General features: G+C 36.5%; 1 protein-coding gene across 4 annotated transcripts in view; it reads right to left on the bottom strand.

Moving 5' to 3' along the window:
- The window catches only part of PRKAR2A (protein kinase cAMP-dependent type II regulatory subunit alpha), a 68,274-nt gene that overhangs the window by 30,740 nt on the left and 15,851 nt on the right, over nt 1–21,683 (bottom strand). For all 4 annotated transcript variants that reach the window (XM_074913941.1, XM_074913942.1, XM_074913943.1 and 1 more), the window contains exon 2: nt 12,116–12,151. In XM_074913941.1, the coding sequence (XP_074770042.1) occupies nt 12,116–12,151 (36 nt within the window). The remainder of the gene's footprint in view (nt 1–12,115; nt 12,152–21,683) is intronic.

The raw sequence follows: 21,683 nt of genomic DNA, 5'->3' as shown, positions 1-21,683 counted from the left end.
GCTAAATAAACTCTGTTCTTCACATGCAGAGTTATTCTGCTTACAGATTAACTAGGAAGATACAAAGTCACTCAGTGTGGCTGTGCCAAACCAGCTCAGTCCAGCAAGGATTACAGGTTCAGGCGCAGGTCTGCACATGGTCCCAAAGCCTGCTCAGGTTGGCAAACTGCACAGATGATTCCGTCAGGCAAAGCAGCCTATGAGACACCGTTAAGCCTGTAAAACCCTAGAATCCTGCAAAAAGCCAGCACTGCCTCTCTGTACTACTGTACATACACAGTTAACAGGTAAAAATGTTCATCTGGTTTACCCAAAGCTTTGCTTATACCCCTAATTCAACTTGGAAATGCCCATCTCTGATGGGGACATTACTGATATTTCTCAAAGCCCACTACGTTAACAGAGTAGTAAAACTGAGATCACAGGCAGAGCATGAAAGGACCCGCTCTAGCTCAAAGCTACCCCAAGGCATAATTTTGGATGGAAGCTTTTGCCCAGGAGGCTGAGGCATCTAAGAGAACTGGATGATGTACTGCAGTGCTCACTATCTTTGCCTTTAAAAACCTTTGCTGACCATTCCCTCAGTACAATTACCTACTTTCCAGTGGCATTATCTAAATCAGACTTCTCCACCTTGTTTTCTTTCCATCAAGACAGAAATGCAACAGTTCCCGTGACAATGGCTTGTGATAAAACTGCCAGTGTCACACACTCCTATTTCATACTACATTTCAATCATAAATTCAGAACAGACTGCATAATCAATTATAAATGCCACCTTTTACGATAATGTGGGTTTCTTCTTTGCAGGAAATCCAACTCTACACACAGAGACATCTTTTCTCCTAAGATACATAAGTACAAGCAATATAATAAGCCCTTTAAAATTATGACAGTTGGTTGACAACTACTTCCATATGTACATTTGTGTTCAAATGCTTTTACTAAATTCACATAGATTAATAAAAATCTGGGTTCAAGTGTTTATTTAAAAGGCCTTACGATCAGATATAGAGTGAAACAACTTAGACAATGCATTGCAGCAGAAGAGCCACAAATTCTTTTTTTTTTTCCACTACAGGAAGATTTGGCAAACTATTTAAAATTACATTTCCCTAGGGGCAAATGATAACTTTCATGATGAAAGACCTAGAATAATCAACGGAAAGTAAACAGTCACAGTCTTTTAGATGTGTATCTTTCCTTACCACCTATAAGGAAAGCATTACATGCAGACAATACTGCTTCAACTAGATTTTTAAAGACAAACATAAAGCACTTTAACTTATAATACAATACATTCCTACTTAATTATTATTTGTTCAGGGTTTTTTTTGTTTTGTTTTGCTTAACTCCTTCTGCAACACACAGTATCTAGTGTGGAAGCACACCAAGTCAACCGACAGGCCTTGCATTGCCACAGCTATCCCACACGTGGCAGGGACATACAGCACCAGACACATAACAGACCAAGGGCTCCTCAGCACGCTTGAGAACCTGATCCTGGGATCTACTATGGAAGGACATTTCCCGTCAAAGTAAGAGGCAAATCGGGGCAGGGGACAGGGGGTGGGGGGAAAGCATTCTACTGAACTGCAAGAAAACTGGAGGACAATCCTCAGCCTGGGTAATTTTATTTAAATCCTCTTCCTACTCAGGAGCAATTAAAACAAAAACTTGTGCCAATGCAGGACTGGGGATAGAACCATCTTAGGCTTTTCTACCTCTTTAATATAACCTGATGAGCATGCCATTTGCCTTTTTCTTTCCCCCCCCCCCCCCCCCCCCCCCAATTAACCAACAGCTGTTTATCACTGTATTTGCTTTATGTAGTTGCCTGTTTAATTATACTGAGGCACAACTTTTACTTAATGCCTTTGTGTACGAATTATGCAAAGTACTTTAGCTTATCCTTCCACTTTACCTGCTCACAAGTGGTTGGAAGGCCACCCTCCCTCTTCACAGAAGCCAAATGCTGGGGAATAATAATAATGAAGTCATGAAGCTAATTTGTTTCACAGAATAAAACACTGCAAAAATAACTGAATAAAGTGCCTCTAGGTTGTCACACATTTGTGCATACACCAATAATGCTACATAATTCCTAGACTGTAATTTTTATTAATTTGAAAATCTACAATTTACAGAGGACTTATCACAAAAGCACTCTGTAGATAAAATATAGCACTCTGCATGTAGCCTCTCTCCTGTACAGCTGGAGAAGCCAAAGGACAAGATTACCTGATTTCACAGGAATCATCAGCTAACTAAGCCACAACTAATAGGGCTCCTGCACTTCTGGCTTCCATGTCTCTATTCATACCAGTAGAGCCCAGTATTCCATCAGACACTAGGGTGCTGTGGACCTTGCAGCAAGAGGTAAGTCTGCATTAAAAAAAAAACCAAACAAAAAAAAAAAAAAACAACCCAAAAACCTTTCCATCGTGGTAGAGGACTACTTAAAAATCAGAAAGCTTTCCATGTGGCAGTATCAAAGGAGTTCACCGCTCTGACATGGTAACAACCAAACCCAAAATATTGCCCCTTCCATCTTAAACAGAAACTTACAATTTGCTATTTTTGTGTCCAACTCCCTTTACTACATTTAAACAAATATCTTACAACAATAGCAGAGCATTTTAGAGTTAGATATTATTCTGTGTGGTGCATTCTGAGAAATTCAAATGAAGCAAGCTTTATTCTTGCAAGTTAAGAAATCAGAAGACTGAAATGGATAAACATGCTGCTGACCTTGTTCAAGCCTTCTAAGAGAGCCTTACCGATGAGATAGTCATCCATAAAAAAGGTCTCCTGGAAAACATGATGCTACTACTATTTCAGAGCACCCAGATTCACAATTGTAGAAGTAAGCCTTCTGCTTTAATGAGCTTCTGTTTTAACCCATCACATAAATCTTACCACATTTCTAAATGGTTACGTAAACAAGGCAGATAAAACCAGAAATTAAGCACCAATACTGTTTACATGCCTGATAAACACAGTGATACTTTATCTCAGTTAAAAACAGCCCAGAGAATGTTCATTTTACATCAAAACACAGCAAGTTCCAAGAAATGGCTCAAATATATACCTTGGGGGGAAAAAAAAAGGCACATATGTTACAGGCTTTTAGTTGTAAATAGTAGATAGAAAAGATAATCTGAGGACTAAAACAGAAAAGGTGTTTTTACAGTCTAGAAATAAGAAATACACTTTCAGGTTGCAGATCAAGGCATTTTTTGGTTTTTATGCTTTCAGTTCTGGTATGTGAATGCTAAACCTAAAATAAGGCACATAATATTTTAAGAGAACCACCAGCACCTTGGGAAAAGTGCAGCGAAGTGCTTGTGTGTTAGAGCAGAGCAGGTATTTAGCAATGAAAATTACCCATATCTTTCTGACATCTATCGTGACAGAGAATTGAAGGATGTCAAAAGTGTTAGAAGGAAATTTCATTTCTGAAATTAATGGTTCAGCAACTTAGATACAATTTTTAAAGATTTCTAGAGAACGTCCAAATAGATTAAAAATCACATTACCCCTAATAGAACAAGTAATGCCTATTTACCTGTAGTGACAGGAAACAATATAAAATTAGCATGGCTTTGACACAAAAGGATTGTGTGCAGAGCAATGATGTGGAAGCCCCCAGATCCCCGGTGCTTTAACTCCTGGAGCACAGGCAACACAGGAAACGTGGAAACCTAACATCCACTCCCTTGAATAAAAACCCAGCAGCTACCCCCATTTCTGTGTAGCTACTGACCAACTCGGATGCCCTGGTGATTGTTAGTAATGGAGAAGGTGTAACTATTTGACTTGATGTAACTCATCTTCAGGGTGAGTCAGCTCTCGACTTCAGTGGCTCACTGAACAAAAGGATTCATTTACAGGAAATACACAGTTGAAGTAGTCTAGCAAAAGACTAATATTAGGCAGAACTTCATCTGCTAGAACTTGTAGGCTTTATTCATAACCACTTAGTTCTGTGTTTTTCCGTTACAGAAGATTAGTGAGTTTAAGAAGGTTACACTCCTTCCTATCCCAAATTCTGGAGACGTGGGAAAAACATACATTCAGACACACTAATTCAAACCAAGGTAGTGCTTCAGGCAGCCAAATATCCGTGCAGAACGCATCTCTCAAAGTCAAGTTTCAAGTCTTTCTTTAAATGAGAGCACTGTAAAAGCATTCACAGCAATTCCTAACTGAGACTGCTTTACACCCACTCTATCCCTGTAGCTAGTCTTTAAAAGCATGCTGATCAAATCTCTGCATTATTTGGTATACACACAGTCCCATCAAGGTGTCCTGGTGTTAAAAATCAGTGAAGTTTCTGAAAATACATGGGATATCCTTTCATATTTAAAAATATCCTTTCATATTATTCATATATAAAGCTGGTATGCTTAAACTTTTCTGTTCTACATGGACTATTCAACCCATTTCACATTTAATCTGAAGTTACAGAAACCTAAACTTGCCATAACTGTATTAATCAGTATAAGAGCATAACATCTATGACTTTGTCTAAAACTCTGTATTAAAAAAGGGATAAAGTGCTGCCTTGCTTATTCACAAGAAAACCACAAAGCACATCTAACTCCTGAGGTCACTCCACATACACATCACCATATTTGCACTAAGCATAAAACTGCCTTTTTAGCCTGTAACGTGACATGCATTTTGAGATTTCCTGCAGTGTGTTTGCTTTCAGTTTCTTGTGCACAACAAACCATGTGGGAATATTTTCATTTGGGCTTGAATTCATTCACATGTTAAAAAACAGCTTGGGCTCAAAACAAAAGGGGAGGTGCAGGGAGGAAGCAATTCTCCTCTTCTCCATCTCACCTCAAAAAAAGAAAATTAAATTCCAACCTATCAAAAAGTGAGAGAATGAAATTTTATTTTTAAAAGAAATCAGCCAAAGGCTGATTTTTCAAAAGTATTTATGTATCTAAAGATATGGACTAACACTTATGTAGGCTTTTTAAAGATCTTTCATGTAAAAGAATTAATGAAAATTCATCACCTGCACCTTTTGCCACCTGAACATTTTTGAAAAGACTGGTCATCACTGCATCAATTGCTTAATAAATGTGCATAGCTATACCTTATTCTCCCAATTAATAGGGCTAATTTGAGTTAAAACATATGACTTTAGATTAACAACTTTTAATCATTATGCAACACTAAGTATGAACAATTATTTAGAAAGACTAAATAAAAAGAGGAAAACTGGATGAATTCTACTCCACAATAGCACTTATATTGCCTTGTATTTGCACGGAGTGGACTGGATCAGATTTCATTTGACCAGGTATTGCATTGACCTAAGTTTTAAATAAGGATGCTCACCAAGTGTTGTATTTCTCTCTGTCATTAAAAACTCTAGCAATTACAAGCAGAATTATTCACAACAGTGTGAAATCCAAGTAAAGGTGAAGTCACGACTGTTAATTTCCAAAAATAAGTTTTTCATTATTCACTGAACACCAATTACATGCCAAGAATTTTTAAATAAGTCCCAATATTGCAAACAGAGAAAACAAGCTTTTTTTTTTGTTGTTTAACGAATAATGATTCAGACACATTCTTACAGGAGAGCACCCACACAATTTATCACCACTTTCATCTGTCATCCCACACACTTGGCTTTTGCTCATATCAACATTTTTCAAAATGAATTATTTTCATTCTAGTTATGATATCAGTTTTGCAATCATTAGGGATAGCAAAAAATGATATAAGCATCAGGTTGGTGAAACAGGAACGCTGTTTGTGCCATTTGTAAAAACGTGAATTTTTAAACTCAAAGTCTCTTACAATTTATCATCTGCCTGAAAAAATCTTTCAGCAGAAGTTATTATGCCATCAGTTTTATAAGATGGTGAATAATCAATATAGAAATTAATTCAATAGCTGCAAGAGAAGAAACCAGATCATGGTTTTCAAGTCACCCTCTGATAATCAGGTAGTTTGGTAAGTAGAAAGTAAAGAGACACAGAGAAAGTTAGTCACTCAGTCTTCCTCCCTTGATGATTCGAACTGATGAGATTTTATCACTGAAGTAGCAGATAGTATCCTGCAAGAGAAAATACTCGAAACAGCTTCCCCAAAGTGTTTCTTCTTGCTTCACTGCTACTATTTAGACGTCCTATTTTAACAGGATCACAAAACTATGTTCTTTACCAAATACCAACATGCTGCATGGCAATAACTAATATAAAAGCTTTCTTTGAAGATTATTTTTTAAAGGTGTCATTTTAAAAGGCTAAAAGCTACTAAAAAGTTTTTACTATGCATAATATTATCATATCCTAACATCTCAACTTGCCAGGGTGTGAAGAAAATGCTGCAACTCACAGAAAGCCCAGAGATATCAGCCTTTAACAACATATCTACTTTGTGAGGTGACTGCTCATCTTTGGTAGGAGCCAGAAGAATGAAGAGCTCAACATAAAGAATCCCCCATTGTCAAAATGGAGAAGAACTAGGGAGTCTGAAGAACTAAGTCATACGGGTCTCTTATGAAAGTTCATCTTACGAGGAAAAGAGCAGCCAGAAACTGTCAGGGGACATCGATTTAAACATTATTCAAATACAAAATTCTATACCTACACTCTCTGAAAACAGCATGTTAAAATGTTGTATGAGAATGGATGGGGGAAAAATAAAAAAACCAACAACAAACCTAAATCAAAAAAAACACCACACTGTCATATCAGATTGCTAGAGAGAAGCAAAAGAGAAACATTGCTGGGTTTGGAATTGGTATTTCCAATGATAATATTTGCTACACAGGAAAACAGGATTCAGTAACATTTAAGCAAAATTATCTTCTACATATGTAAACATTTATTCAGCAATTGTATCTTAGGAGAGGGCTTAGCACCTGATTCCAGGGACAGCAGATTTGATCCCGCTCACTTCACTGAGTCTCTGCTGAAAGTTGCCCTACCAGAGGGACTAACTGAAGGAAGTCTTGTTCATTTGATTACTTATTTATTAACACAGAAATCGTCACAGATCCTGACAGCCATGTTACTTTGCTGGTATAAAAATATGAGGGAAATAACAATCATATATTGCTTCACTAGATTATATAATTCAATTATTCTGCTCATATAGTTATTGGATGTGAAAAGTATTATCTCATTCTTATCCCACAAAGGCCAAAAGAAGCTTGAGGAAGGAGTACAGGAACATGCAAAAGAGATAAATTATACCAGGTCACTCAGATAAACAGAAATAATTGGCAAAACCTTCTGTCACGTGTATGGTATGGGTGTCATATTTTGTCAGATTTTTTTCTATCCCATGAAGAAGTAAGCGAGTCTGCTGGAGAGTGGGTGTTCTGTGGAATGAATCAAAGGTGTCTAGAAATGGCAATATAAAAATCTAGCAAAAAACTTTTCTGAAAGATGCTAAAACTAAAAGAGTAGAAACTATGCCCAAGTGAGACTGTAGTAGGCGTCACACACTTCATTCCAAAAATCACAATTAACTTTCATTCATATACTGCCAAGAGCAAAATCCTCTTCAATGTTACATATCAATTGTTATAGTGGGACAAAATATCAGTGCTCTCTTTCCTTCAGTTTTGAAATAGCTTTGATACTGAAAAAGGAGGTATCACTGATTTCTCCTACCTCCCTGCACCCCGTAGTCACTAACCAAGGGCTGACAAACCCACTGGTATTCTCTGCAGCCTCTTTCACTACAGAAAAGGAAGTGACTAACAAAGTTTTTCAGGAGCCCCTATGCTTGGAGGAAGATCAAGAAATGTAATCAAGCAAGTATGAATTTCAACACAGTCCAACTCTTGGGAGGAAGGAATATGTATGGTTTTCAGGCCATCCAAACCAAGCCTGGGCAGACTGAGTCAGTCAGCAGGCCGTGTAACATGAGTTACTCACGCTAGCAGGAGGCTCAGGCATTGCCAAGTCACTTAAAGCAGCAGTAAGATGACAGTTCTGCTGGGTAATTAGCACTGAAACTGCCCATGGCACCACAATCTACGGCATTCTATAAGCCAGGAGATTTTAAAATGAGTCAGTTGGGGTGTTTTGTTTTTTTTTTTTTTCTTTTTAGTTTCTACATAGGCGTAGCTTATGATTTTGCAAACAGAGGATTATTTTAATCAAGTCAGTCACCAGCTTGTATACAAATAACTGATCGACACAATGCTTGGGGTTTGTGCACATGCCATGGAACCTCAACACGTTACATGGCCAAACATGCTATACACAAATCATCTATTTGTTAGACAAATTTCTAGGGGAACATGAAGCTCTCATTTCTCCCTCAGCATTTCCTGGAAAAGGCAGTTTTCTCTTCATGGGAACACTCCTTTACCACTCTACACGTCTATAAATAATTCCATGAACATGATTAGATAAGTCCCCCTTTTCCAGGATGACCCTCCTGCACAGTCTCTGGAGTTTCTCACTATCCCACCCACAGACCCCTGCTTTGCTGGCTCAATCTGACCAGCACACAAAGCCATGTTTCTCTGGTCAAGAAGCAAATGGGATGCCCTGCAGAGCCTTTATAGCTGTCAAATTGTTTAACACCAAGCAAGCCAACACTATCCCTCCCCCTCAGGGAACACATCAACCTAGGAGATGAATAAGTAGCAAGTGTTGCAGAAATGGGGAGCAGAATGAATCCCCGTGTTCTCAGTACTACAGGGTGAGAAAGATGAAGTAGTATGTGAGAATGTGCTACTACCACTTATGGGATATGAAAGCATTATCATCACATTTGGTCAACAATTTGAGAATTGTAGAAATAGAATTCGTTCTTCTTCTGGACAAAACAGAATATAAACAATATTTAAATGTATAAGGTCAGCCTGACCTTTCTACTTGATTACTGTTTATCAATCAGTTGTCTTAAATCCCGATTTCTTGACATATTTTACTAGGGTACTGCATAAGCTGGAAGTAAACTAATACGCTCAAAGTTTTCAAAAAGCACAAAAATAAACTTTCTGAACAATTCTTGCCATGTGTCAGAAAACTCATAGTTTGAGTAAGTCTTAAAGAATGACAGCTAAATACTTACAATCATTATAAAAATATTTGCCAGTACAGTCAAGAGCCCCAGGTTTAGATGTTTCATAACTAAAAATAAACACCTAAATGAAAATTCAGTAATCACTGCAAGAGGTTTTTCCTATGGGTTTTTGTATTCTTAGAATTTGCACTAGTGTACCAAGGGAATCATGATCACCCTGTTATCTTCAAGCTGCTAATCACAATTGATCAAGAGTAAACACTCCAAATTTAATATTGAGGACATTAATAAAACAGTTTAAAAGAGATTCTGTAAGTGTTATGTTTAAGAGAGTCATAAATGTTAGTATCCAAGAACATGTATCTAGCTGAATTGTTTACCAGAATGATTATTAGCCTGTCCTAAACTATATAATGCAGACAATTACTTTATTTTCTTTTCCTTTAATTGGAAATATAATTTTTCTAACTTTCATTCTTGACCTACTGAACCATAATGCCCCAGACAGCCAAATGCTTAAATGAAAAGAAATATTCCTGCTTGAATTTTGTCATGTCTTCAATGTGTCCAACATCAGTTTTTACATTTTTATCTTACTTTGTTCTTCCAGAGTACTGTAAATCTCTAATTTGGTTTGCTGATATCAAGATTTACCTGTACAATTTAGCTCTGCTCTTTACTCCCCTTACAAATGTACACTGCACTGGAAACATGACAAGAGCTGGTAGGACTGATGATGTTCAACGTGGACTAGCAGAAAGTTCTTCTGAGCTGAAGACTAGAAAAGACTACTAAATGCTATTACAAAAATTTTAAAAAGTATGTCAGCATTTCTTCTCCATTATTTGTTCTGCTTTACTTAATTAGTTAAAACCAGATACATTTAGATACTAGCCTGAGTAATCCATAATGCAATGTTAGTTTGTTATTTGTTGGCTTATAAAGAACTAAGAAATCTTATCAAAAATGTCAAATGAAAAGTCTCCTAAAACCTAACACATCTAACAAGGAAATCAAATCAAATTCAGAGCATCAAAACCAACAAATCATTCATTCATTTCACACGAGGGGTTACAGAACGTGGTTGCCTATGATAGCAGGGGCTGAGTTCAATAACCCAGGGGAACCCTGCTGGTTTCATTCCTGTTTGGGTAACTTCTTGACAGACACAGCAGGTATGAAGTGCAAAAAAACCTGACCAACCAACTCCCCCGCCACCCCAAACCAGTAGGTTTCTGTACTTTTTCCTGCCAAGAGAAGAAAAATGGGGTCTCCTTGTACATGCACGGATGCTGTTTGCATCTTTTTTGCATTTTAACAAATCCCACACTGATCATGACCTTTACAGAAAGCGGAGAAAAAAGTATTTTTTAAAATTTTGAAAAGTATTTAACACACAGTAGTAAAATACACATTCTGGTAATGTTTGTCTCCATGAGAATTCTAACATGTCCTGTAAACTCTGAATTATTCTAGCTCTTCTTGGTGCACCAGTGTTATTAAGCATCTAAACAGTCTTCCTTAATCTAATTGCATAAATTAGCAATTCAATTTTACATTTGCTGTTTAGTCATTCACATTAACCTTTAGACCTCTTCAATGAAGGAACTTACTTTTTAACTAAGAGTACCTTAGTACCAATACTACATTTCAGTACTGAAGATTCAAAAAGATTACAACTAACCTCTGATTAAGGCTCAACTTTTTTAACTTCAGGAATAATTCAGCCTTTATTTACATTTAAATGAGAGATGCATTCACTTCTCATTTGTAAGATTTTACTTCATCAGCAGGGTCCGGGGTGGATTAGTTTAATTAGCAGAGAAATTAAAATGTCTTGGGACTCTCCAGATTAAGATACTCTACAATGTATGACTTCCAATATTTACTGTCAGAGTATCAAACTCCATCACTCAAGATACAGGGGTTTTTTGCCTAAATTTCTCATGTAATAATAAACCAAGATTACCAGCACTGTCAATTTTTAAGAGTTACGAAGTTCTCTTTATACTCACAATTACTTATCTGTAGTGGCATAACTACAGCCATACCCTTAATCACACCCAAGCAACTAGTAGTGAAGCAATGGAACTGCATGGGTATAAGGGTATTTTGCACATGAAATTAAACTTGTCTTTATCTCATATTTTTACATATCATATATACATAACCAACAATGCCCCATCAGATCTATCATACCAAAGAATGTGTCAGATCATATACACAAGTTACAAACTGAGTAGACTTGAACTGAAAACTAGAGTGAAAATGCTGAACACACTGGCATTTTTATAAAGACATTTTTCAAATCAGAACAATAATGACTTTCTAGACCAGCTAAATGTTACAACTAAATATCTGAAGTAAAAAAAAAAAAAGTAACATATGCAAAACAACCCACACTGCACCTTGAATGAAAAAAATAATATAGTACCTTCTCATCTACGTGTTCACGTGATAACTGTTTAAGAACAACTTCAGAAATAATATGTTGGGAATAACAGCTACGCACTAAAGCATTTGATATTGGTTAAGATAGAAAACAAGCAAACAAAAAAGTATAATCTACATCTCCAGAACAAGTGAACAACGACAAATCCAACCACTTTCAAGATCAGTTGCACAAACAAGGGGCTAAACCAACATAAATTGGAGATACCTCCCAGCCACCACATTTCTGTATTCTAACAAGAGATAAAATTCTTAGCAACACAGAAAATTAGGAAGTGTGTTCCAGCAGAAAGAAGCTGCCACTTTTTCAATTCACTGCAAAGCAAGCTTTTGCCATAATTATTATGTTACATAAAAGTTCTGGGAAGTTTTGCTGGACAGAATCATTCCTACTGCTGAAGTTGCTTCAACAGTTTATAATCACCCATAAAACTATTTTCTAAACTATTCTCAGTGTGTTTGTCCATTAGTTTCTAAAGTGAATTACGAAAAAAGTTTTCATTATTTCAAATAAGAATACTGCAAGAAGTATGAGAAATAAGGTAGTGATGAAGAGTGAGGTCATTTTTAACGTAAGCCCTTTAGCCAAATACATATTTCAAAACATTTTCAGAAACATTAAATTCTTAAAAGGAAATCATACCTGATACTCTCCTGTTGTACCGGTTAACAACTGGAGCTGCAAAATAAACAAACCAAAATTACAAATGCTATTTATTATTACAAACACAAAGTCATCATCTTGAATAATCGTGATATATTTTCACTACGCAAATTCCATACAAATCTTTTTTAAAAAAAAAAAAACCAAAGCTTCAATATAATGCTTTCATCCACCTACTTGCCAGTCAATAAGTGTTTATTCAAAGTTAAAGTTTTATATTCCAAAAGGCCGTCACATGCTAAGATGGAGAGTAAGTAGTTTGGGGATTTTTACCCAATTCTGAAAAAATATACCTCTACACGGGTTACCCAATCTTAACTTATCATCAATTCCCAGCCCACTTAGCATTACTACAAAACATTCAAGCATTTTCAGTTAGCTATACCTACTTAACACAGTAGCTAAACCGTTCTATACCCTACACAACACAAGCCATGTAACTGTTCAGAGAGTGCTCCCATGCTAACTCCAGTCACCTATCCTTGACCAAAGCGATCTTCCATCAGAACACACACTTAAATTGAAAAATTCTGAGATGGAGGATCCATTGTTTCATTGCTTCTTTGTTCATGCGTTTAGGTATTTAAACTTTATCTCTAATTTGGGATTAAATTCCTGACTTTCACTATTCATATACGTTTTGACATTAAGCTAAGCTTACTAAAGAGTATTCTTTCCCCCCTTCACTGTATCCAAGTTACTGTCTTTGTGAGTTGCTTCAGTCTCAACACAAAAAAACAATCAACCTGCATAACAAAACCAAAACACTATGCTCCAAGTAATTTTATTCCGAACGCTTCACGCTTTCCCATTCCTCTTCCCTTCAACTGATAATTGTATTTTTTGTGACACAGTGACCTTTCTATTCCAGTCTTTAAACATTTAAGAATTAGATGAGGCTTTATACCACTAAGCATGTGCAGAGGCACATGTTACCAAAATCTTAACGACCCCATAAGCTCTTAGAAGTTAGAAATTTGTCTCAGCACCACCAGAATATGAAGAATGATGCAAACTTAGCAAATACACAAGAACTCATCTTCTTTTGTGCATTTACAACCACCTTGTGTCTATATTAAAACACATAACTGAGAATAATACCAGCAAAACAAGCTCAAAGTTATTATTGTGTATTCTTTTGTAATGATAAGGTAAATCAGAAGAAAGAAGAGGTTAGGGGGAAAAATAATCAGGCTAACTCCATAGAGTTTTCAGCCAAATCTATCAACAAGACAACAACGATCATCTTAACAAAAAGCTAAGGATTCAAAAGCAAGATTATTTTGCATTTTACAATTTAGATCAAGACCTAAACTTCTATAACATGCATAATCCTTATAAAAATAAACTTGACACTCTGTTTCATACATCAAGCCTGAATAGGTTCAAAACCACTGAATGGTGAACTTGAGAATTCAAGAAACTTATTTTCAAACCTTTAACCAATTTTTGACAGCAGCAACCCTTCCTGCAAGTAGGGACAGTATATTTCACTTGTCAAAGGACACCACGGATGCAAGAAGTTTATATCACCTTGAGTGGAGACAAGCATTTGGAACAAGATCCATTCTGGTTTATTAAACAAGCTCATGCAACTCCATGAAATGAAATTGTTGATACATTTTGCCCTGTTCTTAACTCTTCCAAAGGGAATCTGCCCTGCGGCCACCAGTGGTGACAGAATAGTGCTCTAGACATTAATTTGTCCTGCAACGGTACATTCATTCTTATCTCTAGTTTATTAAGCTAGTTTAACCGAGTAACTACTCAAAGTTGGCAAACAAATTTGGACCTTAAGAAACAGGGAAACTCACTACTTCTTATCTAGAGACATAGACAAATGCCTACCTGTTCCAAGATACCGAAGAACAAGAGGACCAAAATCAATTATTTCAGTGCCTGCTACAAAGTGATTTATTACAAGAGAAATACTGAATTCAAAACATAATTTGCTAAGTTTGCAGTAAAAGCACCTCATCCAGGTCATAACAGTTTCAATTAAATGTTTAATTAATCTCAAATATGAATTAGAATACCTTTAATCAACACTGTTACTAAGTAAATACATTATTTCAGGCACTGGTCTTGCACATGCAGACTTGCTTCTCCACCTTTTGACTACTACACCCATTCCTTACTCATGTTTAAGAATAATATTTTAACTTCTTTGAACAGAATTGATATGCTACAGAAAACTGACACACTTTGGGTACCACAGAAAAAAAAATCCATTTTTCAAAGACTACGGCTTCTTTTAGAATCTTGATTATTTTATCCCATAGCAGGGTTCAGTGTCATCAAAACAGCATCAAGTTTTCCACAGTATTAAAAACAAGAAAAAAACATAACCTTTTAAGGACAGTTAAGAGAGCACTATTACTCTGCCTCCACAAAGCTTTTAAGATTAAAATGATAGTTTGCTTTTCTTACACCAGTGACAGTTTTAACATGTATAAAATTTCAGGTTCACTTTATATGTTGTCAGAAGATGACTATTTTTATGCTAAAGAGATAAAATCTGACATTTCCTACTACAGAAAATTAGCATTTTCTTTTGTTCTGTCTTACCAATGAAAAGCTCTCTTTGTTTATGACTATTTTCAGTATTGCAGAGACAGTATAGCCACTCCTATGGCATCCTTGTGTTTTGTCACTAGAAGTACATGGAGACAAGCCTGGCATCAAGGACTGCTGAGAGAACAACTCCTGAAGGTCCCACATACACCCAGATTAGTCTGTGGACAGATTCCAAAAAATTAGGAGCGGAAGGGAATAATAAATACATTGACAGTTAACCCAGCCTACTTCCTAGACTGAACACTGAAGGGCATCTAATTTAAAGCACTAATGATAGACAGACTAACAGTAACCTCTTACACCAGCACAGCCATTAGAGCACACCACTGCCTAGACTGGAATGAGAACACTGAATCCAGCACACCAACCTGGTACCACTCAGTAGAGCTGGTATCTTAATAAAAAAAAAAAAAAAAAAAAAAAAAATGCTGCTTTGAAACAGGAATTCATTCTTTTTTTCACCTACATGTAGAATTTCCCTCTTGCACACTAATGAGACATGTCTCGGGTCAGTTATACATCAATTGCAGAAATTATAATGAGATTAAAGGATTTGGCTGTGAGATGATTGCATTGCAAACTCTCCATTATGTCAAAACCTCAGGTGCAGCAATATTCAAGTTCAAAATGTCTCATACCTTTGGCACAGTCCCTGCTTTTACTTGGCTCATGGGAGCCAAGAGCCAGTAATTGGGTAAACACAACAAAAACTGAGGTAAATTAAACCATTGTACCAGAAGAGACCAAAACAGTCCAATTTCCTCCCTGGCAGCCAAAGGCAAATGACACCAGCAGTGGAAAGGCAGATCAAGTTGTGCATTCCACAGTTTTGCCAGAAGTGACTCAGAACTGCAATCCTACTCCACTGTTCAAGAAAAATCAGAAATGTCTGCTGAACATATGCATATTTTCCATACTGTCCTGAGGCACAGACTGCATTAAGCACTAAACAGGAACACTTAACAGAGGCTGTTTCAGACTGGAAAAAAAAAAAAAATAATTTACAAGTTTCTGGCTGTAGGATTAGTTTTTATTTATACTTGTAATTTCTAGAACCAGTCAGCTCTCTAGTTTAAATCAAATACTTATTAAATAAGTAGTTATCAACTTTATGTGAGTATCACTTAACCTCACCCATCATTCTCCTTTTCTTGCACCAGAGAAAAAGGAAAAAAACAACAGTAAAAAAACAAACAAAAAAACCCACAACAAAACCAAGATAGTGGGCATTTATTTATACATACATATCATAATCAAAGAAAAAACAATACTGTAAAGGTGCTCAGCTTCCCAATTTCAAAAACATTTTATACTACCTTTAATGATCTAACTTTGCAAAAATTAGTCATGTACAGTTTTGCCTAATAAGACTGCACAGCCTTTCTTCCTCAAAGTAGAGGTATGTCATCCCATTTATTTAATAAGAAGTATTTGAATCATGTGCATAAATCAGTACTGTACATTCCATTAAATAAATTCACAAATGTACCTTATATCAAACAGCACTACTGCCATGCAGCTATAGCACCAGCTGTTAGTGGCTCCATTCAATTTTGGTTTTTCACTTGAAAAACTGGGGATACAAATTTCAGAAACAAGAGACTGGTATACAGTAATGCTGGAAATCCCTGACCTCAAACACAGATTATTTTTATTATTATTATTTTTAAAATATTTCCCAGAAGTGAAAAAACAGGAATTTCTCTAATATTCCTGTTTGCTTTCATATCAAGATTTTCTTTGAAATATGTAATGCTGGATTTTAGCTCACTCTGCTTAACTTAAGAGTTCAGACTATGGTTACAGGCAGATATTAAAAACTGGGCCCCATAGGTGAAAAAGTATATAAAAGAAAACAGACACAGATATTAACTTTTTTTACCCCTGCTTTCAAAACCAAACCAACAATTAAAAGTATTTAAGACAAACAAGTGACAGTGAAATCATTCTCCAAGTTTACAAATCAGATCTAAGAGAATGCTTTTCCTACAGTGTCTGGGATCCCTTCTTTGTCAGATTACTAGAAGTGACTGGTAAAAAACACCAGCAAGCTTTTTTAAGCACTACTACCATAATTGTGTGTGTTAGTTCTCTATACTACTCATAAGCATGATGCTAAAGCTTGAAATGAACATTAAAATTACAACAATCATTCTCCCAGCTATTGCCATCCTCTTCTTACGTGTACTAAGAACATTAAACCCTTACAGACATGATAAATAAAAGTCAAGAGATCAGTTCAGGGTCACGGGGAAAAAAAAAAAAAAAAATCGGGGAGAGACAATGAACTGGCATTCCAGGCACAACATTAAGAGTACTAGATGTTACCAGTATGTACTGGATACTTTGAAAACTTTTTCTCTTCCTTGACAAACATTTTGCTTTTTACTAGGGCCTGTGAACACCTCTTAATTACAATTGAGATAAAAAAATCCCCACATGCTGATTGTTTCTGATACTGGATACAATCTATAGCAGCAGACTAAGTTAAGCTATTGTGCACACAAAAATTTAATACAGGTCTTACGTGTAACACTCTAATCAACTCAATTTTTTGCAGGTTTCCTGATGGAATATGGAGCAAAGTTTATAGTAGGTTGCATAAATTCACTAGTAGAGTACTCGGGATTCATTGCACACAGGCAGAAAATACCAGCTTTATTAAAACAAATTAGCAGAAATCAGTGATTTTCAGAGTACGTTCCCAATTGAATCATGGCACAAAATCATCCTCTGTGAACACACAAAAAGAGAAACAGAATGTAAACTGTTCTTATTTAACAAGTCAATTAAGATTATCCAAACATGTGAGCTCACACTATAAACCACTAAAGCTGAAATACCAGAAGCAGAGTGGAGTATAAATCTGAGGTGTGACTGTCTCTATGGAATGCTGTATCAAGTTACGATAAGGAAGTGCTAGACTACAGCTGTCAAACTGTTTTTCTACACACCAAGATGTTAATGGACTTACATGAATATGAACCATCACAACTGTGAGAAAATGTAAAGATTCAAGTATTGGCTTTTTAGGATTTCTAGTAATTAAAAAGTAATGCTGCTGCAGAAACAAGACTTTCATCATCAGATATGCAAGCATACTTTAATAAATACAAGTCTGAGCTTTTTTTCCAGCAAGTAAAATAATGGGATTCCCTGTGACTATTACTAACATAATATGTTAGTGACTTCCCTCAAGATGTCCCTGCTGGACAGTGGCAAATTCCACTTTTCCCCTTCCACATCTCTGCTTGATATAGTGGGGAATGTGAATGGGGCTACACACTACTACAATCTTCTCAAAGGCAGTTCTGGAACCTAACAGTCCACATGTCAGTGGTTCAGAAAAGAAAAACAGACAGAAATGGACAAGAGTGTTACAGGTACAAGTATTTTTTTTTTCCTTCTACTCCCTCCACCCCAGAAGATGGAAATTCAGAATCTAGTTAGAGACAGGCAGGAGAGATTCTGATGGTGTCAGATGAAGCATGCCAAATATTTGGAGGAAGACAAAAGATCAGGGAACATTAGGGAGGTAGTGAGGAAGAACAGAGGGAGCATGGAATGTAAGGAAAAAAAAAAAAAGGCAGAAAAATGGAAATCATGGTCCAGGATTGTCTGTGTCCACACACACTATTTTTCTGCAAGAGTTTTACATCTATTAAGTTGGAAAACAATAACAAAAAATACATCCACATTAAACACTGTTTTCCTCTCTGCTGCTGGAGAAGAGGCACAGATACCTTTTCATTCCCATTATTGAAAAATAGCTCTCATCACTAGCAAGAGATAATACAAAAACAAAAGTAGCAATGCATCATCGTCTCCAGTTTAATAGATCTTTTTATTTGGATTTAAAAATTACTGACACAAAATGGAAAAACACTGTCTGAAAGGCTCATCTTAAAGCAGCCCCTGATCCTTGCTTTCAGAGTTTTGTAGAACCCCTCTAACAGAAAGAATGTAATAACTACTTCTGAAGGAAAAAGTTGAGTCAACAAGCAAGGCGTCTATGTCAGTTAAAAAAAGATGTTTATCAAGTTATTAAAGCTGTTGTGCTATTTTGAGTTGACTTTTCTGGTTTTTAAAGATATGAAAAATTAATGTGCACTTTGGAATGGACAGACTTTAAACAGCTGATAAATTCAAGATAATTGACTGAAAAAAAATTGGGTGAACCTCTGGTTATAATAGCACTTCTAAGCACTTCTAAGTCTTAACTAAGAGGTTAAGAGTTTTGTTTGTTTGTTTTTAAATTAAAGACACTTTAGAAAAACGTATTACACTTTCACTATTCTCATTCCACAACTGAACTTGAACAGTTATGCATGGTACTACTTTAATTATGTTTCTCAGCAGACATTAATTCAACACAAAAAAGGACCATGACCCCGTTATGCGATGAACTTTGCTCTTCGAATTCAGGAATTAACCCAGCCTGACTGAGGGCTAAGCACAGGAGAATGAATACCTATCCAGCAGCACTCCATGTTATGACACTGCAATGGCATGACCCACACAGCCCGCTCTCCTATTTCCTGCTGACATGTCTCAGAGATTCAGCCAAACACAGCACTTCTTTTTGGCGTTGATTTTTTATGAGAGTAATCTATATTATGAAGATCAAAGAGATAGCAATAAAGTATGCACTTGCTTTACAGATATTAAATTAGACACATTCCCAGTGCTAAGGTACAATCTTGGCTGAAAGGACACGTTTCATAGTGATTAAAGATATAAGTGTATGATGATACATCAACAGAGATTGTCAGGGACTGAAATGAAACACTTGGGAATTTTTTCAAGGGTTAGAAAAAATTATACACTGCACAGAAAAGGAAGGATGCTACAAAGAACTAGGAGAGTTAACTAGCAACTGATAAATCTTCAAAGTATTGTCAGAAGAGGCAAGATACTGGAGGGTATAGCAAAGCAAGACACAGTAAATGAAGAAGGGAAATTTGCTTGAGCTTTAGGAGCAAGCTTAGAGAAAGGCATTTCAGAGATACAGAAGCAAAGGAGACAATAGTAGCATCGCGAAAGTTGTAAGAGCAAGAATGACATTAGGCTTACAAACCCAACATTAAGTAGATGATAATAATTAAAGATACTGAGCACATTTAGAAGTGACTTTCATAGGGGTTCTCTGACAATGAAAAAGCCAAAAAGGGTCAAAGATGACCATGACACTACACAGTAACAGAAACACCACATCAAGCAGAAACAACTGCAAGTTTCCTTAAAATAAGTGCTTCATACAGGAAAAAAAAATAGTTGCATCTTATCTAGGGAACCATGAGGCATTTCCCAATCAGCTGGAAACATAAGCAACTCACCCTGATGTCTAGGTGCAGTGGCAAAAGGAGGAGAAGCCTCTTCCTTGATTCTTCCTTTCTATCTTAACCAGTCCCGCTTTCAAACTCCACCTCTATTTACCAGACTCCTGTCCCACCAGAAATCACAGATATATTGGGGGGGGATTAATACTTCAGGGTATTTCAAATCTTGAAATGTAATGAAGACAAATTTTGTCTGAAATCTTTTTGATAGACACTTCAGAAGAGCTGTTAAAAGCCATATTTGACCCTGACAAGTACAGTTCTTTTAAAGCAGAACTTTCACATTTCAACTAGTTTATTTTTGACTACGGCTTTGATTTTTAAGACACTGAGAAGACTTAACGTCACATCTTCATAACTTTTAAAACATCAAACCCTAAAGACTTTTGGCCAGATTTTTATCCTTTGATTAGTTATAAGGTACAGAGCCATTGCTCTATGTTACAAATTAACAACACTTAAACTTCTTCTGGCTTATATGGAAAGCTGAGTTTCAACAAAAACACTGGAGACAATTTCTAAATAAGTCACAAAAAAATGTCATTTAATTATGTCTAGTAAGCTACTCCATTGTTATTATTTTCAACTGTGCCTCTTGCATAAATCTCTTTCCACAGATTAATGAACTGTATACAGGTGAATGCAATGTGAATAAAGCTAAAACAAATAAAACCGACACAAAGCTGAGACAAAGTTTTATACATTTCCCTATTATTAAATTTGCATTCTACCACAGCAGTCACTGCGAAGTATAAGGTACCTAAGTCAGTGCCCTAAAGAGCACAGTCTCAGTCACTCCTCCTGACTTGTCACTGAAATCAGTCAAGATGACTTGTTTTTTCAAGTCAGAAGTCTAATTAAAAGTCCCACTATTATCCTGAACAACTGAATGCATTAAACATTATTACAAAAACTTTAATGAGAGAAACAACTCACTGAAGGCCTCTAATCACAGGTAAGTCGGATTCACAGGCAACTTCTACACTCCTAAGAGAAATGGCACCCACACCTGTGATCTGGGACATCATCAAAACCCTCTTAAGTGAGGTCCAGACACGGCTCTTCCTCACTCTGATAGTACCCGGTCACTGCTGCCCTCTCCCAGACCTCAGGGGCAATTCTGCTCTCAGTCTGTGGTCTAGATTTTATAAACACACTTATCAAATGAGTTATCATTATCCTCAGGAACAGCACAGAGCCAGCTTTCCTGAAACTATCTATATAACATTTAAGTACTCTTGCTGAAGCCAGGAACCTCCTCTTTACAGCTAGGCCAGTAACTTTGAGAGAAATATTAGCCAGGCATTATAACTACAATAGCCAAACAGAATCCAAAATGTAGATCTGGAGGAAAATCTTCATTGAAGTTAATATGGATGAAGTGGAAAATGCTGTCACTGGCTTCAGTCTTTCCACAGCCTCAGGTATAAGCTACTGTAAAATTAAGTATGGAAAAGATGGGAGACAAGGATGTCACAGCTATGGAAATAACACTAGCAAGTTCAACAGTGTACTGGATTTACATATTTCACACCTCCTGTCACTGCCTTTTCTATAACCCCTTCCTCCTGTACACAACCGCTCACTCCCTTCTCACACACCTGCATTCTGTCCGAGAGGGTAAGATGACT

This window comes from Athene noctua, chromosome 10, assembly GCF_965140245.1.
Source record: "Athene noctua chromosome 10, bAthNoc1.hap1.1, whole genome shotgun sequence".
NCBI classification, from domain to species: Eukaryota; Metazoa; Chordata; class Aves; order Strigiformes; family Strigidae; genus Athene; species Athene noctua.
This window is presented reverse-complemented; position numbering and strand designations above follow the sequence as displayed.